Raw genomic sequence first — 27,647 nt, 5'->3', positions numbered from 1 at the left:
TACTTACAGTTCACGGCAAGGGTACGGCTGGCCGACATTGGAATTTCGGTGGCCGAGTTGTGCGCTTCGCAGCGATACTTGGCCTGATTATCCGTCGCGTTGACCAGGATCGAAATTTCGGACGATACCGACTTGTCCGTCGTTTTGGTGGGTGTGTTGAGCTGTGGAGTGGAACGAGAAATTGGTTTCACTTTCTATTTACATTCTTCATACGCTTTATGCTGATCGCAATGTCTTGCGTTGAATGATTTAAGGCGTAACCAACCATTCGTGGTCTGTTTTTTGTTGTTTTGCAGCATAATTGAATTCAACAACTTTCACACTGTTCCATTTGCGCAAATAATCCATTTCTATGCTTAACGTCCCCTGTGCTTCTACCTTTCCTGTCCGTCCTCACAAGATCTATCGCCAAAGCTAAGCTCATCTCGGTGTCACGTTGGCACCAAAGCACCACGGCACTGCACACAATAGGTTTTGAATGGAACGTTGAGCATCAGCCAGGACGCACACATCACACAAAACGGTCCCGTTCGCTTTTTCCCCCTGCGGGATCGGTGCGAAATGACGGATGGTAATCGAAACATGGCACACAAGCACACTCTTACACACACTCACCGAAACCGAAAGCATCTGCAAACCAGAACCACTTTCCTCCAGCTCAAAGAATCCCCACGGGGCCTGGGCCAGACGGTCCCAAGCAGCTACGGCACAACAGCGCAGCACAAAAACAACAGCACCCAGAACCGGACCGGACAACAACGGCCTGCCTGTAGAGTGGCAACTGTGGCACACACACACACACACACACATCCAACAGGGTGTTGGTCAGCTTTCCGGAGGGTGGCGCCGGAGATGCCGGGTGGCAAATATTTACTGACGGAGGCCACACTGGGTCCGGGCGCTTGTGCAAAGTTTGCGGAAATTAATTAAATCTCCCACGCGGGCTGCTACCGAGTGCTGCTTCTGCTTGGACTACTCTCGGCCCATTCTGGGACATTTCCCGACGGTCCACAGGCTCAACACGTGGTCTTTTGGTCGTGATCAAACCGTTTGCCCTATCGCCACCTGCCACCTGCCCCCGCGCACACACACACACGCTACACAGCGGCCAAAGCGCTTGCCACCCGTTGCAGTGGGGGTTTTTGTTGCGATTGGTGTTGCGAAACACTAAACAAACGGGGACACACACATACAGACACACACCAGGGCCTGTGTCCTGGTGATGAATGATGTAAACTATGTTAACACAACACATTCCCACATGGACAAACGCAACCACGCAAACACATGGGGAACACACTTCCTATACCAAAACGAAAAACAACACGTGGATTGAGTTTGGGAGGATGGTTGCGTTAACTGCTTCAAAAGTGGGTAACATATTATCGACCTCCCTCCGCCTGCCTATATAAAACAGTGAGCCATTTTTCAGTTGAAAGCAAATATGCGTGATTTGGCGCACCGACTTGAACTCCCTTTTGACTTACCTTTTTATCGTTTTTGTACCAGGTCAGCGTTGCCAACGGGTTGCCGCCGGTTGACGTGCACTGGAGCCGCTGCACCGAACCAGCCGCAATGATCGTTCCCTCGGTGTACCCCGTAATGACGGGTTGACTCGGTGGCACTGTTAGAGTAAATGGAAAGGCAAAACGTGGACAAGATTCAATATATCTGGTTATGTTTAATGTTACAGCAAAACAAAACCACTTTAGCCAAATTGTTTCGCTCTCGAAAGCTCCTTATGTGTTATGGGATTTCTTTATGCATTACAGAATGAAGAATTACTTTGTACTCCGTTCAATTTTCACTCATGTTACGAGCTGCTGTTCCTCATTAGTATACCCATATCAGCTAGTTAAAGGTGGTTTTTGCTCTACTGAAGCTATGGCGGCATGAATAATTCAATTTGTTACGCAAAACCATAATCTCATGAGCGAGCAAGTACCTTCGCTATGCATCAACGACACGGCGATGAAGCTGCCGTAAAATAGCAGCACTGCAGTACTTTACGGATAAACTAATTTACCGGTTCACTTTACCCGCCAACCCTACGAGTGGCGCAACCAAGAATGCTGTATAACGCAAGTACTGTTTTAAACAGGTAAAGGTGCATAATAATGAAGTGTACTCGTTCGAACGGAAAGTAACGATCTGGTGCGAACAGAACGAAACCTTGCTTCTCTAATAATGTAGCAACAACTCAGAAAGCATTTCAATGTACTTACACAAAACATTAACCGTATGCGTGGCAATAACGTTCTCCGTCAGCTGCATGTTGAGCCCGTGACAGATCACAACCAGTGATCGTTTGTTGGCCTCCACCGGCACTGAGATGTTAGAAAGCGTGATCCATCCTCCTGTGTGGTTGTCAGAAATTGTTAAAAATTGATGCATTGGTGTCCAATTGATCCCGCAATGCTCTTTTGCTCAGCTTCTACTTACCATCAGGATTTTCGATAGTCCTAGATGTGGTGTTCTTCACGTGATGTCCACTCACACTCCACTTGATCTCGGCCGGCGGGTTTGACGGAGCCGTCTGGCACTGTAGCGACACCACATCGCCGGTGCGCGCTTCCGATGCACCCGAAATGGTAACCTGAGTTGGAGCGACTGTTTGTGTGGAATAAACAACCAAGCCAAAGTGCGTTGGTGTTAATCGTCATATCTTTCACCTGTCACACCACCCACCCAGCCAATACTTACACAAAACGCTGAGCGTAATTTCGGTCTTGAGCGGTGCGGCTATCATTATATTGTTAGCTTCGCACCGTAACCGAGCCTTATTGTCGCCTTCCTCCGCCACGAACGAGTAGATGTTTTCCGACAGCCGATCCGTCGTCCGGTACGCCATCCGCACCTGGACATCGTTCTTGTACCAGATCAGCTGGGCCGGCGGGTTGCCGCCACGGCTCCGACAGATAAGCTCCACGTTTTGACCGCGCCGCAACACCTCACCCGCCGTAAACCCTTCAATTTGTGGTTCGCCCGGTGGATCTGTTTTGGAGCACAGGATGCAGACGTTGCCATTACGTTACCTTGTTTTTTTGCAGTCCTAATGAAACTGATTATAGGAGCATAGCTCCGCATGCTACTTACACAGCACCGAAAGCTGAACCTTCGTCTGCATCGGACGATCCGGTTGCAGGGCTTTGTGTTTCGCCTGGCAGGTGTACTCCATGTAGTCGTCCTCGGACGTTGGCTTGATGCGGAGCTGCGACGACACGGTGTATCGCTTACCCTCCGTCTCGGTGACCTTATTCTCGATCGTATCTGGAAAAAAATCACACCGAAATAAAGACACAAAATGGGTTACAATGCATATTACACAGTGGTGAATAGTGCAAAACGAGACGAAAAAATTAACGCAAGTTCATCGACTTTTGGAAGAATCCTCCCTTGTGTTTTGGTGAAACGACACGTGAACACCAACTATGCCATGTTGATATCTTGTCCACCAACCAACGCTCGTTTCGTTGGTTCATTACGCGAGAGGGAGGGGAGATAATTTAATATCTCTTGTCGAGAGATAGTACGATAACTTTTCTACCTTCGTGGGACGCCTGTCCACGCGCTGCCAGGTAGGGTTGCGATGGTGCCGGCCGTCACTTTGTCGCACTTCGTCACCAGGGCCAAGAATAATGATGCTCAATTTAGCACAGACAAGCAGCGTTACACCTCTATTCAGCTTTCATGGGACTCTTGAACTTTTGAGATACAATTACAATAGACTGGCGCCCATTGGGACATTGGAGTTCTTTTTTTCTTTGGCAATGAACATGAATTCTACTCAATATTTGAACTTTTGGGCTTTATTGTCCATTCAACTGCTATTACAATTATGAGACCCTCGCTTGCCAAAGTTTTCATCGCCCAAAACCATATTTGCAATGTGTGTGACTGTGCTTCGGTACATCTACACAATTTGTTCATGCTGAATGATTGATACAAATACAACAACGATGACAAAAAAAAGTTCTGTCCTATTTCGATGCCCCACAAAAGCGATAGCCCTAACCTCTGCCGAAGGCCCTTCCATTCCGCGTGGTCTAATTTATTCTCCACTTCCCCGAAATGGCGAGCATGCACTGGGGTAAAGCTCTATTGTACGAGACACATAACAAAGTCGCTCGAAGGGAGAATCCATTAGCAATTTTCATTCAGCAATGAAAGTGTCATGAAGCAACCATCCACAAAACAACAAATGAAAAAATGAAACCAAAACCTAGCAAGTCCACATCTGGCACCACACTCTATAGATAGAAAGAGAGAAAGAGAGATAGATAGAGCGAGAGAGTCATGGGAAAAAGGACACACATACAACAAACGTTTTCCCATCCAAATCTCTCGCTGCGTGCGTGTGTAGAATGGTTGTGAAATGTTTTGCGTCTCGATTGCACGCTTCGGCCGGAGCACCACCAACTGGACAATTCCGTGACAAATTTGTTTATGAAAATAGGATTTTTTTTGCTTCATTCGTCCCCATTCGTCTCTTCCAGCGGGCGTTCGGACACAGACAGGGCGGTGATCCCTCGGCGGGATGGATTGGTCCGGACGTGTGGATAGCAATTTGTCATCACCATATAAGCGAACGGGCGAGTGGGGAAAACATTCCAACCATTTGCTTCAGGCGTGGAGAAATGGGAGGGAAGGATGAAATGAAGAAGAATGACAAAAGAAGGAATAGTCCGTACGGGGAACGTGCATGTCCTCGCAGTTCCACATTTGGATGGAAAGAATTTCATCGGCATCGTCCAATTTCGGACCGTGTGGCGACCGAAAGATTGAAAATGTGTGACCATTTTTGATCATTTAAGGGTGGCCTTGTAAGGTCGACCAGAACGACCGACAAACGGAACAACCGGGCTCGGTTGTTTCAAGAAAATATTGAAGCGTCTCGAAACGCTTACGAGGAAGACGCTCCCTCCTTTTATGTACCAGTACGTTCAAAGAAATTGAAACCACGCTTGAACCCTTTTAAGTGCGGACATCTATCAACTTGGGACGGCGACGTGGGATGTTCGCAAACGAGTAACAGGATTGTCACCTCGAGTACTGGCAACCGATGTCGTCACACTTTGCCTGATTCGATTGAAGCGTACGGTGAGGGGGATTGAGGTTCTTTATCTCCGTCCTCCGTGCTTACGAACCATTTTCACAATGTCCACAAGTGTGAAGTGTTTTTTTCATTTCAACCCCAGGCAAGATCCTCGCTTCAAGATGACTTTTCGGCAAACAATTCATCCGACGTCGTGTGTGAGTCGGCTGCTTGAGTACTATCTATCCTCCGGGCATACGTTTTGTGCAGCTCCTCATCCGACAATAGCTCATGATTGTTGCAGAGGGAGGGAAAACACTCGCAACTATTACTTTTTACCCCTCCCAAAAACGAGAAACAGCCCTTTTAGTTTTTGTTTCAACACGAGCCAAAAAGTTTGGCAATGGCGGCAGTACACACACAAAAAAATGAACTCAAAATCTCCATCAACGTTTCGTGACGTAGTGCACCAAAAGAGCAAACCTGATGCCACCCTGCTTCCAACACGGAGCCCCAGCGCTGCCTTTAAACGATTAAGGAAAGCTTATGGCAGTTTAGTGAAAGAAAATCCTTTTAATGCTGCCCGAACAAAATGGTTGTGCCTGATGTCCTTCGTTTTTCACCCACTGCAAAGCTTCATTGGCACTCAAAACGGTTTGCGCAGCTTTCAGACTTTCTCTGTAAAGGGCCGGCAGAAAAGGTGCAAAATATATATATATATAGACACCCTCGCGCAAAGGGCGCACAGACACTGGGAATGTCAAAAAATGATGAAAAATGTACCGAGCGGGACTTCAATTTATTTTGTTTGCTCATTTCGTGCGGAAGCGTTGCAGCAACGGGAGAAAGAAGTATACCTTTCCGAGCGCTTCATGGCAGGTTTTGCCGTGAGCCGTGCAAACCAACGATGGGAAGCGTTTCAAAAAGATGCACACACACACAAAACACAGCACAAACACAGAAGCTTATGTCCACCGCGGTGGTTAGAGATAGAGCGGAAAAAGAGGAAAAGTAAAACAGCACACAGCGCGAAATCCTTGAAAAATGTCCCTTTGAAGAGGGATACGATAACGGTTGACGTGGGGTGGTTTTTTTTTTCCTCGCTAAACCGTGAGCCAACACTAGAGGTGGCTGCTAAAGACACGAAAGGATGCTCCAACGAATGAAGGGTCAGAGATCTGGAGTTCTGGTTCTACAAACGCACTCTCACCATCTTCATAGCGGTGTTTTTTTTGTTGCGGTGCCCAGATGGGACACCACATTTCGTTCGGCGCTCTCCAGCCAGTGACAGTGACACACACGGAGGACGGTAAACAATTTTCACATCACATGATAGATTTTCTCCAGAAAACACTACCCCATCAAAGCATCAAGTCAAACGAGTTGGCACAACGCCGCTAGACAATCATTGTCAAGGTGTTGTCTTGGCCATCGTGCGCTGGCGCCCTTATCCCCGAGCAAGCATCCTTCACATCTGCCGGCAAACAATAACCAGCACATATAAACACACACCCGGGCACCAAATAACATTTCCTGCGTAAGGTTAAGGAAGAGGTTTTTGGAGGCGCTTGGAGAAGGAAAAAAAGGTTGTATAATTTATTTAGTGACATTTACCAACTTCATCGACCGCAAACTACACCCGAAAGAAAAAAAAACAGGCGCAAACGGTTCACCACGAAATGGAACATCTTATTCCGCCTGCCAGATCCGGGTGGACCCGGGACTGCCGTGTTTCCTGGTGCCATTTCCTCCGAATATATTACCGTTATTTATGGCGATGCTGACCGCATTTTCCCCCTCGCCCAACTTTCCTTTAGCCACCGGCCTTCGAAGCAACCGAAACCTAAACATAACCGATTGTCGAGGATGATTTTGATCATTCGTATCACTTCGAAACCTACGGCACCACGGTGTGCTGTGGCGGGAGCCGTACCGGCCCGAGTCCGGCCATCGCTCGAATGAAGTGTGTACTGCTCGACCGCACACAGGGGCTCCCCGTTTTCCCAACGGTTTCTTTCCCATGATCGGAATGTGTACTCCGTGTGGAGTGGAGTGCTCTTCAACACGAGCCCAACCGAGTCCGGTCCTGGTGTGGTCTAAAAAATTTCCATAAACACCACTGATCAACCAACCCCATTCTGAATCGGTGTAACGGTTCCGGGGCAACGTTCCCGATGCCGGAGGTTAGAGGTGCTCCCGTAAATAAAGCTAAGGAAGCTGTTAAAGTTGAATCCCATTTATTTCCGGCGAAACGCAGAACATTCTACTGTTCCATGATGGCACTCTGGGCCCTGCCGGCAACAACAACAACTGCCCGAAAAAGAACAACAAAGCGAGAAGTTGTTTAGCGAAGGCATTCGCAAGACCACCGCCGACCCCGCGGGTGAAACCTGTCGATCGGTTCGAAGGCTAACAGCGTAATGGCAACAAGGCACACGCGGCGGACCGCAGGAAGTGTTGCAAATATTTTTCGGTTCTGGCCTGAGATGTTGATCAATACACTTTTCGTGGACCGGGGGTCGCTCTATATCTCTTTCTCGCTATCTCTCTATTACTCTCTCACACATTAACAGTAAATAGTGCCTGTCGTTGGAGATAATATTTTCGATAAACCACACCACACTGCCACACGAAAGGAAACCATTCGCTCGGTAGATAACACTTTCCACACTTTGGCAATGTGGATGCTGCTGACCCATTTTGAAACCGCAAGCTCGAGAACATTCCGACGAGGACACGCGGAAACGGCTGCAGGAAACCTGCTAGAGGTATGTGAGATGTGCTTACCCGATTTGTACTCCGTTTTGCCCCGGTACCATACAATCTGGGCGACCGGTTTTGCATTCGACACTACGCAGGTCAGCGTCAGGTCCTGGCCCTCGCGGACCTCCACCTTGGCGTTGCGACTGTGACCCTGTATCTCGATTGACGATGGTGGCGCTGGGGAAAAAAGAAAAGGAAGGGAAAAGAATGAAATATACGTTAGACAGGGTGTTGTTGAACGGTAGTATGTTAACTAAGTGTGCTATATTTTCAGGACAAACAAACTGTGGTTATTTATTCTCTCTTTGTAGGTTATCAGTTATAGACTCTTTGGATATTCATGATTTGTTGGAAAAGCTCTATTAAATTACTTTGAAATGGTTTGTTTTTATTATAAAAATATTTATTATTATTCAAATATTCATGCATGATTCAATTCGACAGACTTTAGAGTGGCAGGATCTTCATTGAAAAGTACTCTTGACAGATCTTCGCTTCAACAAATCCTAACCATTTTCAACTCACATTCGAGTCGTGCTTTGTAAAATCTTCAGGCGACAGCTAATTCAATGCATGCTAATTCAATTCAAGCTGACTCAATGTCGATACCAGAGTAATTGTGTTCGGGAAAATTTGTTTGTTCTTTTAAACTGTATATCTGATTAAGTAAAACACAAAAAAATGTAATATGCATTAATATTAATTTCTGATATTGACGATATTCTCAATATCACTGTAATCATCATTCCGACAAAACAGAATAGAAGTGTTCATCAAATATTCATAGACGTCTTCTTTAGAGAGTAATAAATTAAAAGCTTCACTTGATCCGTTGCATAAAATCCTTCGTAAGCTTAAGCAAATTCATATCAAATGCTCCCCGGTCTAGCTATCATCCCCTATTCTGCTCTGCATTCAGCAGAGAAGCGTGTAATTGGTGTGTAATTTTCTTTCCACGGTAATTGCCAAACCCCAGACGGTATTGTTCGATCGCATCCACTCGCTGCTGATTAGATGGCTGCATGAAAGAATGGTAAATGTATGTGTGTGTGAGAGAGAGTTTTTTCGTGCTACCTTTCCAAAACGGAAAAGAAAAACAGATTCCTAACATGGCTCACTATTTCTGCACCACATCTCTATCGTACCGACACGACCATGGGATGGATAGGATATCTCTCGGCACGACAATCCCGACCAGTACTTAAATAATCATTAGAAATCGATTGGAAAATCCTTTATCCCGGGAGCATGTTGATCCTCCCACAAATTTCTCATCATTCTTTCCCGAAACCACTCGCCTCCATCTTCCATCCTCTCCAAACGCCTGCCCGGCATACCTCGAGAAAGGGGTTTTATCTTATCCCGTTTTCTCTCCCGTTGCTCCTCCAAACGGTGACATTCTTCCACAAGCGGTATCGCACTCATCGGCAGCAACGGCAGTGCGACATCTGCACGAAAGCGTGGTACGAAAATGGGGAAAATTTAAAGGGATAGATGACAACAAAAAAATCCTTCTCCGAATCGTTCGCATTTCCACCACCTGCTCTTCATGCCGGTGCGGACTTCTTGCCATCACTTTATCAGGACGCTTCTGTGCCGAATGACACCATGTTACGCCGTTTCCCGGAACTGTCAAAAGGATGTAGAGCTGAGTATGTAAAAAAGGGCAAAAAATGCACATACACACACCAGGGAAAGCAAAATCGAAATGTATGAAATCGGTAAACCGTTTTTTCTATAATCGGGTTTTTTTTCACTTTCAGACTTTTTCTACGCTCATTTTCCTTCGATCTATTGGAGCTGGAAGAATATGCACTAACACGAAGTGGTGAAAAGAAGTGGTTCCACCGTTCGAGAAAGAAAGAGAGAGCAAGCTGCGAAAAAGGGTGTGGATTGTCGATTTGACTAAAGAAAGAAAATAAAACCATGTCAAAGCGAATAACGAGTTCACAATTATCTGAAAATTGCTTTCTATCCTTCCAAGGATTTTCTGCACAAAAGTATTTCCCACGAATGTAGGTTTCAAAAATTCAGCTAGAGAGGAACAGATTTTAACTGATTTTTTTTTTTGTAAAGGTACGTGTCGTTGTGAATCTGCTTGCACCTTTCGCTCTTTTGCTCGCTTTTAAACTAGATAAGCGTAGGCGAGGTACACCGCTCTTGGGCTGGAATTGAAGTGATAGAAAAGACGAAAGTGCAAACGAGTTTCTTGCAGAATATGCCAAAATTAGAAGCCAACAAAAAATCGGTTAAATTCCACACCTTCTGTGCCCGTTTTCTCATAAGCTCTTACACAATCTATCTTTCGTGTGCGACTGCTGCACTCTAGAAAGTGACACTAGATAAGGAAGATGGTAAAAAGAAGAAAAAACTTCCAGCTAGTATCCTCTCCCAACGTTCATCCAGCACATTTGAATACTGGAGCGACTTTTCGTACCCGCCTGCCTGAATGAATATTAAAATGGGGAAAACTGAAAGCGAAGAAGATACTTATGAAAATAATCCAAAGGCAAGGCAGCGCAAAGCGGATTGCAAAATGCTGCAATCTGTGTGCGACCGCAAGGACACACAGCCGGTACACGGGGTTCGAAAGCAACGGCGAAAGCTTTCGGACGCTAAGAACGCTTTCAATTTGCATTCGTAACGGTTCGGGTGTTTTATTCGGGATGTGGTGGAGTGTTTCGAAATTATTCGATTCTTTCGGTTACTGGTGCGCACAGTTGATCTTTCTACCACGTTGTCGCTTCTTCCGTGTTGCAATAAACGAAGGAAATGGTTTATATTTCGACTTACGCAAAGTGGGAAAGACAAGCTCGGTGGCGACCTTGCTGGGGACGGCATAATACAACAATGGAGCTCACCACAGCAAAGAAAACACTTTTCAAAAATCATACCCCGTTGCTAAATAGGGACAAAACTTTACCGACCTGACGGTTTCAGCCGTGCATGAGATGCGTAAAGTGGTCGAGCTGAAGTTGGAAAAAAGAAGACCCGGAATTGTAAATAAAACAAAACAACCCAAACACTCAACCCAACCTAAACGTGGGAAAACCGGACAGCATCGTCCACGCGTTATGGAGGAAAACTCTAAAAATGGCATCAAACACACAGCACTAAAAAGCACTAAGCTCTCCAAAATAACCAAAATGAACAAAAAGAGCAAACACAATGAGAGATGTGATGCACACGGTCGTAAAAAGCACCCAAACACTTCCACCCAGTGTCCTAATCCTTTTTGCTCCGGTTTGGTGGTTTGGAAGGCAAAAAATCAAAACTCACGTTCCAAGTGGTGAACCCGGTGGGGAAACGAATGCCACCAACCTCGACAACGGTGGACGAATGAGTTTTTTAGCCTCGGAAAAAAACGAATATTTTTTTTCCATAATAGAAAACTCGGAACAGATAAAACTGAAGCTGAATGAAACTGACACGCTGCGTTCGGTAGAAAGGACAGAAAAAAGTTGGAAGTGAAAACCCGAGCCCAATACTCTCTCGATCTCTCTCTCTCTCTCTCTCTCTCTCTCTCTCTCTCTCTCTCTCTCTCTCTCTCGATTTCAGCGCAAAATGAAGTGAATGACAAAAAACGAGTAGAAAAGAAACGAACCGTTTGGTCCAATATATGATAAATTGAAGCAGGAAAGCGATACAAAATGGATTTGGATTCATTTCTCGTTTCCGATCTCGGGTTAAATTTATTTTTTCTCCCCTATTGCGTACTACCGCGAACACTCTATCCCACGAATCCTTCCTATGTGAGTGTATATAAATGTTCTTTTTTTGGTTTCGTTTCTTTGATGCTGCTTTCACTTGCGTCTGCTTCCAACGACGCGACGTTTATAGATATGCAAAAAAAACTACCGCTCAAGCATTTTCCTTCTACCTTTACCAGACAGTTTCCTTCCCTGACTCAACCGACTGGACCTGTGTGAGTCCAAGTTGCAAGTTCAAGGAGAATTTTTGATGCCCCACAGCAGGCTGTACCATTTTATTGCAGGAACGGTTTTATTTGGCTACTCCTGCTCTAATGCTCTTGCATTCACCAAAAACCCTCCGTCTCAGCGAACCCAGTGCGACACAGTTTCAGCGCAACCGGTTCGGTTTAAGATTTCCGCTGTCCGTGTCGGGTGTTTTGCATAAAATGAAACGAGCGCGCACCCGCTGGTGCAGAAAAGTGTCATCAATATTGTCCGATGATCCAATATTTATAGATTTATCACAATGAAAATTGATACGCTATGAAATGTGAAATGACATTTCGCACGGACCCCGGACGGACAGGGGAAGAAAACTCTGCTGCGCTGCAGATTGTAACGTCAAACGATTGCATGCAAATGACGTCGGAATTGAAGGCGAATCAAAGCAGTGGTTTTCTTTGAAAAAAGGAATGAGCGAAAGAGCATAAATAACACAAATCAGCAAAAATCAGTTTTTTTCATTCTCTAGTTCACTTCTACCTCTAGTTCTAGGAAAACTTTATCATATTTTCACTATTAAGTCATTGATTTCTGTTGAAGAAACACTATAGATTATGTTGTTTCTCAGCCTCTATTATAAAAAAAATGCAACAGCCATTCGTCTGAAAATCTCTCTTGTAGTCAATCAGAAATAGAAACCGACATTGATTAAGGTGAGCTTGTCAAAAATGATTGTTATTGTTTTGCGATTAAATAGCGAATGAGAAAATTTCAAATATATGTAGGGCCATGATGGCCATAGTTTATATTACTACACAATCGAAAACTTGAACACGAAATTTATAAACTGGATGGTTGTGAAAAGTAGGAAAAATGCCACTACCTTTTTTTATATAATTTTTTTTTTCTAATTTTTTTCTAATTTTTTATATAAATACTAATATCAGCATGCCTTTAAAAATCACTTCTAATTTTATTGAAAATATTAGAAATGATTCTAAATTTATTGAAAATATTAGAATTGATTTTCTTTAATTAACTGATGAAGGTTAGTAAATAGTTCCTGCTGATGAATATATAAGAAAAAAATATTTTTTCTATTCTCCATCATTATCGTAGTGCGACATTGCGATATGCATATTAGCCAAAGCGATCCTAACGTTTGAAAAGGGGTAAAAAAACGCTCAAGCATCTTATCGCTCAACCTCCCACAGCACTTGTCCAATCGACGACTTCGCCCGCCAAGCTTAGCGATTTCGATAATGAATGAATGATGTCAACAACGTACAAAGTCTCATCTGATCCGGACAGAGTAAAAGAGAAAGAGAGAGAGAGAGAGAGAGAGAGAGAGAGAGAGAGAGAGAGAGAGAGCGTCTATAATCACCAAACATCGGCTCGTCCATGTCGCATGCGAGGCAGCATTAATTTATGCTTCACGACCGGTATAATTTTGAGATTCAACAAAAAAAACCTACTATTTTCGAACCTTTACGAAACACATACGTAAGCAGCAGTTTTTGGAGGTTCGCATAAACCCAGACACTGTGCACGCTGTTGTTATTCTCCTTTACCGTGGGATTTATAATCAATGCAGCCAATTAATTTCCTTCATTTCTCTTCCCCCCACCCCTCGCGGGATCCGTCAATCGCAGGCGAAATTGAATGTGTCTGTGTTTTAATGCGCATCAGAGGACAGTGGAGAAAAAATAACCCCCGAACCAGACAAACAAAGAAAAAACCGGTAAACTATCCCAGAGCTCCATTAATATTTCCTCTCGCTGCACGCACAGGGTTAAAGAAGCCCATTCGTTTCATTCATATGTCTGCAATAACGATTGCTATCCTTGACCAAAAAACAAAGCCATCAGCATGAAACCGGTTTTTTTTGTAGATTCATTCATAAAAGATTGCTTGGCTGCAAAATACTACGGCTGAAACATGTTGCCATTGCCCCGAAGCATCCGAAGAAATTGGCACCACGAGAAGTGAAAGGACACACTGGCTGCCGCTTAAACTGACAGATGGGAATCGGAATTGCAAAAAGTGCACTCTACTGAAATTAATTCTTCAATGAAGTCAACCATCCTTCCTTTAGCTTATGTAAACCTACAATGTAAAGTTGCGATGCCGGGATGCTCGCGTTCACATCCCATTTTCGGGCGCTTTGTTTTTCTCGCCCGTGAGCGCAAAGTGCAGCACTGTAGTTGTGCTGCCAGTGCTGCACCCTCTCCTGCTCCTCATTTCATTACAACAACCACGGTGCAACACGCTGGCAGGATGTTACCTATTGACTTTCTTGTTTAACGCTTCATTTGCTTATCTTGGTCGTCCCACCAGGGGATGAGGTGGAGAAGTTCGTGCTCAAGCGATCCACATGTCAATAGATGCCCCACACACACACATACACACTTGCAGACACGGAAATTCGATACTAATTCGATTCCGAGCCCGGTAATGTCGGGGTAATCAAATTTACCCTGCTGCCCTGTGCAGTGAATAAGGGCAGCGCCAATGAAGCGCGAATGCCTTCGATGACCCCGCGTGTGCTACGGAAACGGCCACGTGCATTGCTTGCATGCCTGGCCTGGCAACGCGAATCAAAGTGCCATTGCACAACGGGATTAGAATGGAAATTGAGCGCGCCCGCTTGAGCTCGGTATTGGCTGATCGATTTCAATTAGCTTTTGTAGTGTAGCCGGCAGTGGAATTCAATTTCCCACATATCGCGACACTGCATCCCCGAAGCCGAATGAAATGGAGCGCGCAGCGACAGAACATTGTAGTAATGGTTTTGGAAACGGATGGTTAGCATTCAAGCAAGAAATTAAAGGTATGTATATAGATTATTTTTAAATTTATCAAAACCTCTATGCAGTCACATGTTTTGGATTGCTTACAAAGTCTAATCAAAATGTGTTTACTTACTTGCATTACTAATCACTTAACAATCTTTTTAAATGGACGACAAATGTAACTCGAACTATTTAAATTCCCAACAGTAAAAAATATACATACGTAGTTGTTTTCATTTCAGAAAAAGTCAGCTAAATTTTTCAGTTTTCCATAGTTTTGAATAATAATATTCAATATAAATATAAATAATAATAATATAAATATAAAGAATATAAATATTTTAATATTCTGAACATTTTTGCCATTTAAAAAAAAAAGGGTAACTGTACCAGTATTCAGCAGTGTACCTGTTTTCGGCAGAGTAACTAAAAACGTGTAATTACGCAAAAACGCGTTGAAAATTGTATCAACATTTATGTTTTACATAGAGATATGCTCATTTGTTATTCATACACAAAGATTCACATCATTTCCATGCATATTTTTCAAAATACCAAGCGGAGTTCAACATATTTCGGCAGATTTGCTGTTAGCCAATAGTTCGGCAGGTTTCATTATTAACAGATTCAGAGCAGCGAAACAATAAAAGTATGGTTTTTATGAAAGATTCTATGCTTGCAGATTTTATACTATCCCGCTTGAAATTTTAAAATCACTAAAAACAAGTAATTATTCACTTTAAATGCTGCCGAAAATTGGTACACGGTAAATGTTGATTTTTGACAGATCAATGCTTTGGGCTACTGCCGAAACTTAAAAACACACTTATGATTTCGTTAAATATTCATTTAAAACATGATCAGAAAACTGTAATGCGTATGTCGACACATAAAACCACATTATTTGTATCAAATATCACCAATTTCACTATAAATTATCCAATAACTTGAGAGAAAAATAATAATTTGTGAGGCAGTCGGAGCCGTACTCTGCAGCCGCCAGACTGTCTCTATTTTTCAACGCCTACTTAGTTTGCAACTCACATCAAAGCGACTGTAAAAATTGCCAGCAAAATGCCCAAAATGGGGAACATAAAATTAATAATTTAAGTACTTTTAACACCATTCTCAGGAAAGTGAGAGTATAAAATTGTTTTAAACATTTTTGTCTACGTATTAGCATTAATTAAAACATTTTCCGACCCGTATTCGCGTTGCCAAAAATAGGAGCACAGCCTGCCGAAAATAGGACCAAACTGCAGAAAATAGGAACAAAAACAGTGTTTGCATTTTCGTGAGTATTGCTAGAAAATGCATTTGAAACGACAAATAAAAAATAGCACAACATAATTCGATAGTTTATCGTTCAAAATAACGCCACTTTCATAAAAAGTAATAAAAATTGTAAGTGTACCAGCAGTTTTTGTGAAACTGCTGCACTAACCTGCCCAATACTGGTACATTTACCCTAATTAGAAACCAACCAACTATAATACCTTATTTTTTAAATATGAACGTTAAAATACGTAAATACGTGCGTAACACCAACGACTAGTTAGCTCACGCTAGGCCTATCAACGCAGTTGCCTAGTAGGACTCTACGATTGATACTCCAAAATTTTAAATTATATTCTACACCACAATTTGAACGATGTATCTATTTCACAAGCCCTCAGTTCCGAGCAGTAAGTAGTCATTACTACTATCCCAAATGAGCAGTGCCATTTATTGCATACCCGTAACCCGTAGTGATCGCGCATCCTCTCTGGTTAAGCCATCAAAGTCCACCAAAATAGTTAACCTTCCTCCTGTTCCACGATAGCTGCATGTCCGCCGATTCACAGTTCTGAGAATTGCGTTCATTAGATTAAACTAATCGTCCGATCGCAATAATATATCGCTCATTTCCATTTCGAAGCCTTTCAACATTTTCAACATTATTAAGCAGCATTGCCTGCGCTGCTGGAGCTTCTCTGACATTGGCAGGTCCCGCGGCAATATAACTTGTTTTGATCCGGCGCACCGAATCCCTTTTTGGCGCTAATCACCCTCGTCGGATGGTCCGTTACCTTTTCAAACAGTGGTTTGTTCCGCTCATGTTGGAGCAACGACGCGTGCACGGACTAATCAGCGCATCGCATAGTGGCCGAAAACCACCCACGGATGGAATATCCTTCCCATTGACGGATTCTTCACTGGAAGCCGGATCGTGTACCGGATATCCGAGCCAAAGCTAGCTGTGCGGTCATTGGAAGTAAAGAGACGATCGTCCCAAAACTCGCAAGCAACCGTGTTTCCGGTGTGTATAACAGTCCGCGTGTCCGATAGGTCCTGCCCGCTACACGGGTTGGCATGAAATATTCATGAATTAATTTTTTTCCAATTTCCTACACGGTGGGACAAGGCACAATGGGAGGCTGGAATGTATGTTGAAACTATTTGTCGGGTGGTTCGAAATTTATCTTCCCTTGTCAGCGGACTCGGATGGGTCGGAAGCGTACCGCACATTCACATATACAGATCGCTATCGAAACCTGACCTCGGGGCGGTGAGTATCGGACACGCACAAAACACACACGTGCGCGACACCGATGCACATTTTTAATTTAGATTGTAATCAATACACACACACAGACACACACTTCACATACATAAAGATCTCCTCCAGTCCACATACAAATGAGCCAAGTGGGTTTCGGGGGGGTAGAAGCAACGTGTGCTCAATCACTGGTGCCCCTACTGCCAACGTGGCAGAGAATGAGGCTAGATCCAGTCCGTCCGTCCGGTGGACGAGGACTTTTTTTGTGTGCGTGTGTCTGTACCGCACGCGTTATTAGTTGAACAGGCTGCGATAACACTCTTGTGCCGAGCTTATCGTTGAACGATACATTTTGAAGGAAAAACAAGAGCGCAGGATTAACATCGATGTGATGGGCCAAAAACGCGCAAATGAGGTGGGTGGTGGGTAGGGTGGAAATAGTTTCTGGCCCATAACTAACGTGGCGATGTGACGCGAATTGGAAATTTGTATTCGGCACTGGCTACGAAATTTTAAATCTACATACACACACACATACATACAGTTGGGATGCAAATGTAGGCAGAGCATTTTTGCACCACCACGGCTCAAAGCGCTCAACCGAAGCGGGCCGAAAAATCTATGCACAGTGGAACTCTTGGTCGATCTGTTCGCATATGCAAAACACGTCTACATAGCGCAGTGGATTTTTCAATGCTTCTCACACAAACACATAAGCATAGACACATCCAAACAGCCGTCTACCCAAATGTGTGGCGATGGTGAAATGATGCTGATCATACTGCTGAATAACAACAAGAAAAAAAACCCGGTGATGAGCCGCACCAGACTCACCCAGGCCCGCCTGCCTCGTATGCCCGCCGATCGTACAAAGAGTGTTCTTGTTTTGTTGCCTCCAGTTCTTTGCTTTAATTTTCCTTTTTTTCCTTTCTTCTCAGCATACCCAGCCTGACCCTGGCTCTAAGCAGAGCACAGCGCAGCACAACAGAAGCCTGTATTTAGTGGCGAGATTCGATTGAATAAGGATGCATTTCTGGTCCACCGAACATCCTGCATGAGTCCTGTATTTGCCGCACTTGCGTGCTCGAATTTTGCAATCGGAAAAGAGTTGGTAATGGATTTTGCGGTGCGTTTATGGGGGATAGAGTGGGAGATGGGATGGCAAAGGAAGGAAAGCTTTTGCTATAGTCTGTTCCTACTATTCCGGTACGCAGGCCGAGCGCACTGGACCGCTGCAAATCTCGCAAATGCAACGCAACGCGCCCCCGTTATCGCTTGTTAGGCATAGTTTTAATTATTTAACTGTAGCGTCAACGCGTTCGACTGGTCGGTTATTTAATCGTTAGATGCGAGTAGTCTGTGGATGGGAGAGAGAGCTTTAAAGTGGAGACCGCAAATATAAAGAGAAAAGTGTTGACTGGTAAATCAATGGGTTGCGTGGTTGCGTAACGATTTTAATGAAAAATTGCCAAAAAGTCTAGTATTCCTTTTTCTAATAAAATGGGTTGTTTTTGTTAAATTCATTTCAAAAAATGTATTTTACACATTTTTATCAACCCATGTTCCCAGCATCAGGCAGTTCAATTCAAAGCCTGACCGCCTACAACATTACGCCCCGAGCGGATACGCTTCAAAACAAAGCACCATGAATAAATAATTCCACTCAAAAAAATGTAATTTTGGGCATCAGTATTTTTCCAAACTCACCTGTAGCATGAGTTTGTGCTTTTTCCGATATCATTCTCCAAAACGTCAGTCGCACTGTCAGAATCACACAACCGGTACCGGTGAAAAAAAAAACACACACACTATCCGTAAAGGGCAGCAAAAATGCTATCAAAAATATAAAATCACTCCGCTCACAAGAGCCCAACAAGGCGTACGCGCGCTCGTGATATTCCACTTTAATCATATTAAAATTTGAAGTGCCAACAAACCATCAACCAGCTCACGGAGCAAGATGCTACCGATGGGATGGAGGATTTTGTTTGTTTGAAAATTCGATTCCCATACGGGGGTGTGCACGGGCGGCAAGACCGTGTATTGTTCTCAGTGAACGCCGCATACACACGTCACATATGGTTGGCAGGCACATATGGTGCGGGGGGCCGTGAAGCAGGCTCCGGCTGCTGATCGAATCACAATTTCACCTAATTTCAATCTGCCACCACGTCACGTCAGTATGCGTTCGTGCGTAAATCCGTACCACTTCTGCTCCTGCACTTCCGTGTGGTTCCACCACCATCACCGACGGGTGAGTGCGCCACAAACAAACAAAACCAAATCAACACCCAGCGCACTGTAGCGCCACCATGATGTACACACGGTCGAACCACTTTTACTCGATTTTTTTTTTCTTACCGAAGAAAAGTGATGTGAAAAGGGATTTTGCTGTCATTTTGCGAGGAAATTTCTGACTGCTTTCTTTTCCTTTCTATACACGTGTGCGTGTGTTTTATTTTTTCCTCATTTCCCCATTTCATGCGTTAGACCTTTTTCCCTTTTCGCAACATGTATAGTCAAAAGCAGCTGCCAACAAAATCAGTGTATGTTGACGGAAAATTTACACTCCATGCCGGAGAGCATATCATACGCACATCCTGCACAGGCTGATGCTCCAAGGTCGCTGCCAAATGGTTGTGTAAGCCTCACGCGAATGAAGCTGACAGTTGGAAAGGAGCACATGGGGTGCAGGGTTTAAGGGGAGTTGATTCTTTCCTTTTCAATTCTGTTGGTGCGTTGTCAATTGTTTCGGGGAGGTTTTTTTTTTTCTTTGCTGTCTTCGAGTGTCGAGTAACACGAGCCTAATGATGCCATGCTTGCGAGAACAGATCGATAAATACGGTGAATGAGAAGCTCCCTTAAAAGCGCTTTGTAGCAATATTCGAGAGATGTTCAAGGTATAAGTAAATATGTGTTTGTCAAACGAGGCAAATACAACACATATTATTCAAAGCTGTTAAAATGTTATCAGTTTGTATATAAATTCCAAACACTAATCTATTGTTTCTTAGCTGTCATCCTACAACAATTATACACTTTTATTTCTCTACAAATGGAATTAGATCAATTTAATGTTCTCCCATTTTGTCCGGCTTGCAATTCTAGCAATTAATAATTCCTTTCACACTTTTTATACCTTTTTCCACGAATCACTCGCTTTCCAGGCAGGTGTTGTAGGTGCGTCAAATATGCCGCAATTTCATCATTTTACTCACTGGGACAAATTATGCCTCCTCCGAATAACTTGTGTTGTTTTCGGGTGAATTATTTACCCACCCAAAAGTTGCCCACAGCATCACAGTGTCTATGAACGTCGTGACAGGTAAGCGAAAACATCCAAGAAATGAAGTGGATGTTGCGATTCCGCACAACAGCTTCCTTGCTGCGAGCTTTACATAGAGACAGAAAACTTCCAAATATTTCTTGCAAACACAAACGAACTTCTGGCTGGTTCCAAGGAAGATGAAAAAAAATGAAACAGCAAATGGAGTACAACCAAAAAACAACGAAACCACTACGGAGAGAAGATAAACACGAAACTTTCCACTGGTTCGCTTACGTGGTATAACGATTCTGGGTAAAGAAATTTATCAAAATTTCGCTAGTACTGAGGGAGTGGCATTGAGAGGCTGAATGTATCATTCGCACTGGGATTGTATTTCAATTTGCACCACCACCACCACCAAAAAGACACACACATACCGCTCTGTGCAGCAGACTATTTGGCGAAGCACTTTGCTGTGGGACTGTTTTGCCCCGTTTCAAGCTTAAAACGAAGGGTGAGCAAAAAGGAGGAAAAGAAAAACAACAACGTAAAAACCAGCCTAAAACAACCCCCACCCCAATTCCCATAAGCTCTAATCCTCGGCTCGGTTAGTTGGTGTAAAGAACAGCCAACCCATCGCTTCCCTAGCGGTCCTAAAGCGAACACCGGTACCGGTTAAAATCGTTTGAATATTTAAAAAGCATTACAACTTTTTCTTTCTGCCCCGTGCCGTGCTGTGTTCTACGATCGTTTGAAGTTTTTCCTGCTCGTTTTTCGTTTCCCCCTTCTGTATTTGTGTGTGTGTGGGGGGGTGTAAGGCATCACTTGGCATTGTTGTTCACCGGTATTACCACCAGCCCACACCCAGCCAAAGCTGAAAACGAAGACATAAAACGAACATTCGACAGGGAGCCAACACGCAAGGTGAAAGACATCATGCGCCTCCACCAAGTAGCTGCCGGGGCAGGGAGGCAAAAGAAAATGCCAAAACAAAATCCTTGTTTTTAGCCTACTTTTACACCTCCCGGGCGAATCGCACTAAGGCGCAAGCTCATCCGCACAGGTGACACGGTGCGGGAAGGGTGGATGGCCGGCACCGAAATTGCTCTACACGTGATTACCATAATATTAGAAAATGTTCGTACCGTTCACGAAATTGTTACCGACACAGCAGACCAACAAAGCCGTCATCAAACAAGTCAAAGAGCTTTCTTCCCGGCTGTTCTCTTCCTGTGCCTAGACCACACCCCGGAACAGGTGAGTGTCATGACCGGGACGGTAACGCACACTCGAAGTGTTATTAAAGTCGAATTAAAACATCTCACCTGTAGCGGGCGGAGGATTTCCATGCCCTCTCTCGCCCTCCTTGAACCACAGGAAGTGTGGATTTGATTCGGTCGCTTACATGCTTCCTTCGTTTGTTTTCTAGAAAGCTCAACTTTTCTTGCCACCTTAGGGTGAAGAAAGCAAACAAACAAAAACAGCAGTCAACAACTGGCCAGTAAATAAAAAACTGCTCCTTATCACGCTGTCTTCCCATTACATGATTTACTACGCAATTTTTTACACTCTTTTCACCCATGCAAAATGATGCGATGAGTGGATCATACGAAATTGGTAAATGGTTGAACGAAAAAGTTTTACACTTCTACATGCCGTTGCCTTTTTTCCACGCAGCAACACCATTAACCACATAATTTATTCAAAAATGATGCACTGATTTTTTTTTTGCAAGAAAAACTCCCCAAGCTCACACACACACACACACACGCGCACACATTGTTTATTTCTCATTTGTCCGCAATTAATCACTTACGATGCAGGGATGAATTTACGCAACGGCACGATTATGTACTATATTTCCCCTTCATGAAAATGCAAACATTCCACACCGGTGTGTATTCTGGCACTCCAACCTCAGTGCGGGCGTGTCATTAAAATTATGCAAAATATGTTTGGTCTGTTTGTTGCTATGTTTCTCATGCTACCACATTTAAACATATATTACACAGAAAACACTCAAACGCACATTACATGGCCACACTATCGGTCAGCAACGTGAAGAGCGTGCAAAACCAAGCCACATAAATGCCCGCTCGTGATTGACAAAAGGCACGCGACTGTTTATCCAAAACCAGCGGAAATGGCACGCTTACCAATTTTTAAATGCATTTTTTTAAATGCTGTCCACCAATTCCAGCATATATCAATCCGACGCTGGAAACACTTTACGCAGCAAATCGACGCAAATCTACCCAACGCATTAAACTAAAGCACCGCAATCCATGCAGATCGTCAACGGTGTGCGATGGGGTAGGGGAAAAAGCGTACTCTTTTGTTTGAATAGAAATTTACATAAAATAATTGGTTATTGAAATTTATGAGACCTCCTCGAGCCATTCCCTTCCCATGTCTGTCCTTCCCATTCTGGCGGGTTCGTTTAAAATAATGTTAAAAACTGCAAACAAAAACTAGCAGTAGCAAATGCCAAACAAAAAAATATTGGTGTGACAATAAAAAAGGGGGAAAAGATTCCTGTTCAGTAATCAACAAACCCACATCCTGTTGGTGTTGCTCAATTATAGCGAATGCACGCGCGGTGGGGAGGGTTTAACAGCAAGGGGCACATTTTGCAACCCAAACACAGAAAAAATCAGACAAAACATTGAACAAAAAAATATATAAAAATCCATCCCAATCCAACGCCAGCCTCACCTAACTACCGAACGCATCGCAACGGCAAGCTTCCAGCCTTCCCGCCAGGATTAAGTTAAATTGCGTGTGGGCCAGGGCGCCCTGGCAGCAGGACGGTGAGAGATTGATGAAAAAGTAATTGAAAACCATTTGGAATGAAATTTAGCATGAAATTGATCTTACGGCACGGAATGCGAAAACGATTTAATCCTGTTTCCTGACTATTTTTATCTGTTATCGCTTTGTTTTTTTTTGCGTTTTTTCTGGTAGAAAACATAACATACGAGCAGTGGAATGTGTGATGCATATTTTACTTATTCCTTTATATTTTTAAAAACACCTTTATGATCTTTCGACATTCGTTTGAACAAAGCTGGCTAACAATACGCCTCTGTTCGTGCTACTCTCCTTCAGCGATGCTAAAGTTTGCTCATCAGCTACACGCCGTACAAGGAATAGTTTTGCCACTAAAGTTTCTATCCGGGCGCTTCCAAGAAATGCTTCCCTGGCAACTATTTGCGAACCATGTCAAACGGAAGTTTAACCCCAAGATCTCGTACCCAACAGCCAAGGCCCAAAAGTACCGTGTCGTACATAATTCGGTCGGCAAAAATGGATCATCGCTGCTCGGATGCTGCGGAAAACTGCTTGTGTTTTACACCGGAAGGTCGGGCCGCTCCTACCAGTATAACAATACTAGCTACCAGCCTGTTGTTGCTCCTGCTCCTGCTGCTGCTGCTGCATGACACACCGTCATACATAACTTAGAGCATGTATTTTTCATATTTCAAATAGAATTCGCCCATCCCGGAAGGCCGTGTGGCAGGTAAGTGGTGCTAAGGGGTGCAAAAGTTTGAACCCCACTATTTTCTCATATGTGCCTCTTGGATGATGCATAATTTTAGCGCGACCGGAAGAACCATCCCGTGTGTATGCGAGTGTGTATGTTTGTGTGTGTTCGTGTGGGCGACGACGACACTAGAATTTCTAAAACTGTTCTACCCACCTTTGGCAACACTCCCACCGGTATACCACCAGGGACCAGGCTTGCGAAGGTAACCGAACCATTTGCAGGGGTTTTGGGGTCAATTTGAAACGTGCGATTTATCAAACAGACAGTTTAAATACAATGATTTCTATAATCTCACAAGAAAATTAGAAGAGGGAGCTCTTGTTCGATAAACAAATAATCTATAATTAAGTATAAAGCATACCCAAAGTGTAATTTAAGGTTATATTAAAAGATAACCAAACATACTTTAAATAGTGGGTCCAACATCAAAAGGGTTTCATTCCTTCTACCTATTATTACATCTATACTTCATGTATAATGATAGTAGGCAGTTGTATGTTACAGAAAAACATTGCTCTGTTTTAAATGTAACCACTGCAACCCCTTTCTTGTAACTCTTTTTCTCCAAGCAAGGTGGCAGGCTGGTGAAAAATATGCTCCACAAGGGCTGTCACCTACCGGCGACTGGTTTTACTGCCCTCTTACGTCCGCTTACGAGCTGGCCAATCTGGCTGCCAGTCTCGTAGTAGACGCTCCATTCCCAACACGGGACGCAACAACGCGTCACGTACTTCACGTAAGATAAATTACGCCGACCTGAGTGAGTGCAAGAGAGAGACTCTGTACCTCCGAACCGAAGGAACAGGATAAAGTTTACTTGTTATTAAATAATTTCAAGGAATTTTCATTGAAAGCATGCATTCATAGCAGCTGGAGCAGCAGCAGCAGCATCATCTTCTCAAGCTTTCAAGGACCCGGAGCTTTTGTACGCGTTGGTGGTAGATGGCTTCCATTTCCCAGCGTGTTGGGCGCTTAAAGCTATCCCGCACCACGCCCGTGTTGCAGTGAAGCAGTACCGGCACGAAAGCGACCAAGTGCACGATTCAAAGTGTAGCAAGTAGGGAGGGCAAGTTTTATGTGTCTAGAGGGTGTACAGCGACTAGCGAGCGAAACAATAGACCAATAAGTTTACAACTTCTGCCAGTGCGCTCTCACCACCCTACGGTACGTGCACGGTAGCGTGAGTGCAACTATTTCATCATTCTTCCGCAAAACAGTTGGATGGATTCCGGTGAAAAACTGTGGCAAGCGCCGTTGCATCGTTTGTGCAGCCCCACCATCTTGTTAAAGAATGCATATTCAACTGCATTCAACCGGTGGTGCCATAGGATAATGGGCATTCTGGAGCGCCTCTTTCTGTGAGGGGTTTTTTGTAATGAAAACTCCTTGTTTAATATTTCATATTTTTTCGAGCGATATAAAGTACGATGTAGGAAAACGTACACGAATGTGGCAAGAGGAAATACTCGGCACGGGTAAATATAAAATCATAAAAGTGCAACGTTTTTCTTACGAAACTATAAATTTACCAGTTATTGGAAGGTTTCATACCTGTGCCTATATTAGATTGCTCCTAGCTCATTGCTGCTACTAGAGGCATTTCAGTATGATTATTAATTTGATTATTGATGATGATGATGATGATGATGATGATGATAACAAGTAATTTTTTTTAGAAAAAAGCTATTGAAGCTATACGTAGTTGTAATGATCGAATATATTCAATTGCTTTCAGGATAAGAAAAAGATTATTTGATATACATGCCATTTCTTGCACAGCGCCTAATGGTATGCACAATGCTGATTATGAAGATCTTCTGATTCATACACGTTGCCGTTGCCAAGGACAAACAAAAGCTTCAATTCCTTCGATCTTTGCACTAACCTTTGCCAATCAGAACACTAAACATGTTACATTATTCCTAAAATTGCAATCACCCATACCACTGATCGCTGAAAATAAAACAGAAAATTGCAAACGCTGACGCTGGGAGCGCTACTTACATATCACGGTGAGCCGAGCGTTGGCACGGATGGCGGAGTTGAATTTGGCCGGTCCGACCTGACACTGGTACTCGGCATCGTCCTCGATCGAGGCGTTCGATATTCGTAGATTGTAGATGCCGAGATTCCGGTCGGCCAGCACCGAGTACCGCGGGTACCCCGGTATGGTGTGGGAAAATCCTGTCGTAGAAAGAGAGAAAAAAAGGTGTGAGAGAACCAGGTCGACGGCAGAACGGTAGCGTCAGCAATCGGGCACTATTGTATTGACATGTTAGGGTAAATTTCTATAGAATACACTTACCGAGCGCAAAACCATCCTTTGTCCACTGGACGGCACCGACCAGATTGTAGATTTCGCAACGCAGCAACGCTTCCGTACCTTCCAGCACCTGCAGATCCCTCGGTACGATGCGGAACTTCTGCTGAGCATTGCACAGCAGCATCGGGATTACTGGAAAGAGACAATCACAGTACAGTTACAATTATCTGGCCGGGATTAGAAAGATAAGGATGTCGCTGCCACCCAACCCTCAAGGCGAGAGTCACACAAAAGCACAACCCACCCCCAACTGCACTGCTGCAATGCCGTAAGGAATCTTGTGGCTTCTTTGTTCAACTAAAGGGCGTGTCGTACTTCAAGCCCCGAAGGTATGTATGCAGTATGCACGCAGAGGAGATAGGATTAGGAACAATTATTTAAACACTCTTCTAGGGAGTCCAGAATCATCCAGTACAATGATCGGATTGGATTTTGTTACATTGAATCAAAAGGGCATTCAAAACCAATATGTACAGGCATGTGTGCGTCTGTCTGTAGATGAAATGTGTAATCCAGCTGCATTGAAAAGTATATCCCGATGTCTATGTACAAAATAAAACGCTCTACAAATTGAATAATCAAATCAGCTGACTCAATCTGGGTCAGTGAGCGATAAATCTATCCCTCAGACATTTCTCCCATCGAGATTCATCGGGATGCATGTAAAAAAGGGAAACGGGCTCTGGAAGTCTACAGCATTATTTACATTGTGTATTTGTCTACCTAAAAGTAACACATGTCAATCAGTGTCCGGCTAGCAGTGTATAGTAACGAAAAAAAAAAAACAAATCAATCACTACCCAGAATCCGTAGAATATATAGACTGCATGAGATACAATTAGTAAACGTTCGAAACGGTCGCTGACAGTATAGGATAGCGATACGCAGTTTTGCGGTCTGATTTTTTGTTTTGATTTTGCTACATCACCAACATATTGTCACAACAAGTGCGGCACACGCATGAAAAGTTATTTTTTATTTCTTCTTACAAAGCCGTAGCGAATTCTTTGCACGTGTAACAGGATATTCAGAGAACAGCACAAATACTCCACCTGAAGTACTAAGCTGACCTGCAAGTGACTGTTATCTGTTACTGACGTTACAATGTGTTCTAGCTACTGCAAAACAAACTCACCATTACTTTGTAATATAACATTCTCCTCTTCCATATGATAGCGATATGAGGCGAACCCCACCATTACAGCTTTTGAAAACATCGTTTGATCTTATACTTAAAAACTCGGTCATGGAACTATATCAGATAAAAAAGTAAACCAAACCCCACTCACCTCAACAAAAACCCGAGCGCAATTCCGAGAGCAGTATTTGGAAACCTCCGTTTCGTAAATTATTACATTCGCCCAAAAACAACTGTTCAAAAGCGTCCCGTTTTTTAGCCTCCCCGCATTGCAACCATTCCCACTTGCCCTTCACAAAACCCAACTTTGGTCTTTTTTTTCTGCTGT

General features: G+C 43.7%; 1 protein-coding gene across 6 annotated transcripts in view; it reads right to left on the bottom strand.

Moving 5' to 3' along the window:
- The window catches only part of LOC120902015 (nephrin-like), a 79,304-nt gene that overhangs the window by 10,813 nt on the left and 40,844 nt on the right, over positions 1-27,647 (bottom strand). For all 6 annotated transcript variants that reach the window (XM_040310440.1, XM_040310445.1, XM_040310446.1 and 3 more), the window contains exons 4-12: positions 26,164-26,313; positions 25,863-26,042; positions 7,823-7,975; positions 3,097-3,270; positions 2,704-2,994; positions 2,443-2,610; positions 2,226-2,357; positions 1,488-1,624; positions 8-161 (exon numbers count right to left, since the gene is read on the bottom strand). In XM_040310440.1, coding sequence (XP_040166374.1) covers positions 8-161; positions 1,488-1,624; positions 2,226-2,357; positions 2,443-2,610; positions 2,704-2,994; positions 3,097-3,270; positions 7,823-7,975; positions 25,863-26,042; positions 26,164-26,313 — 1,539 coding nt within the window. The remainder of the gene's footprint in view (positions 1-7; positions 162-1,487; positions 1,625-2,225; positions 2,358-2,442; positions 2,611-2,703; positions 2,995-3,096; positions 3,271-7,822; positions 7,976-25,862; positions 26,043-26,163; positions 26,314-27,647) is intronic.

This window comes from Anopheles arabiensis, chromosome 3, assembly GCF_016920715.1.
Source record: "Anopheles arabiensis isolate DONGOLA chromosome 3, AaraD3, whole genome shotgun sequence".
In the NCBI taxonomy this organism is placed as follows: domain Eukaryota; kingdom Metazoa; phylum Arthropoda; class Insecta; order Diptera; family Culicidae; genus Anopheles; species Anopheles arabiensis.
The sequence above is the reverse complement of the archived record's forward strand: the minus strand, read 5'-3'. Positions and strand labels throughout refer to the sequence as shown.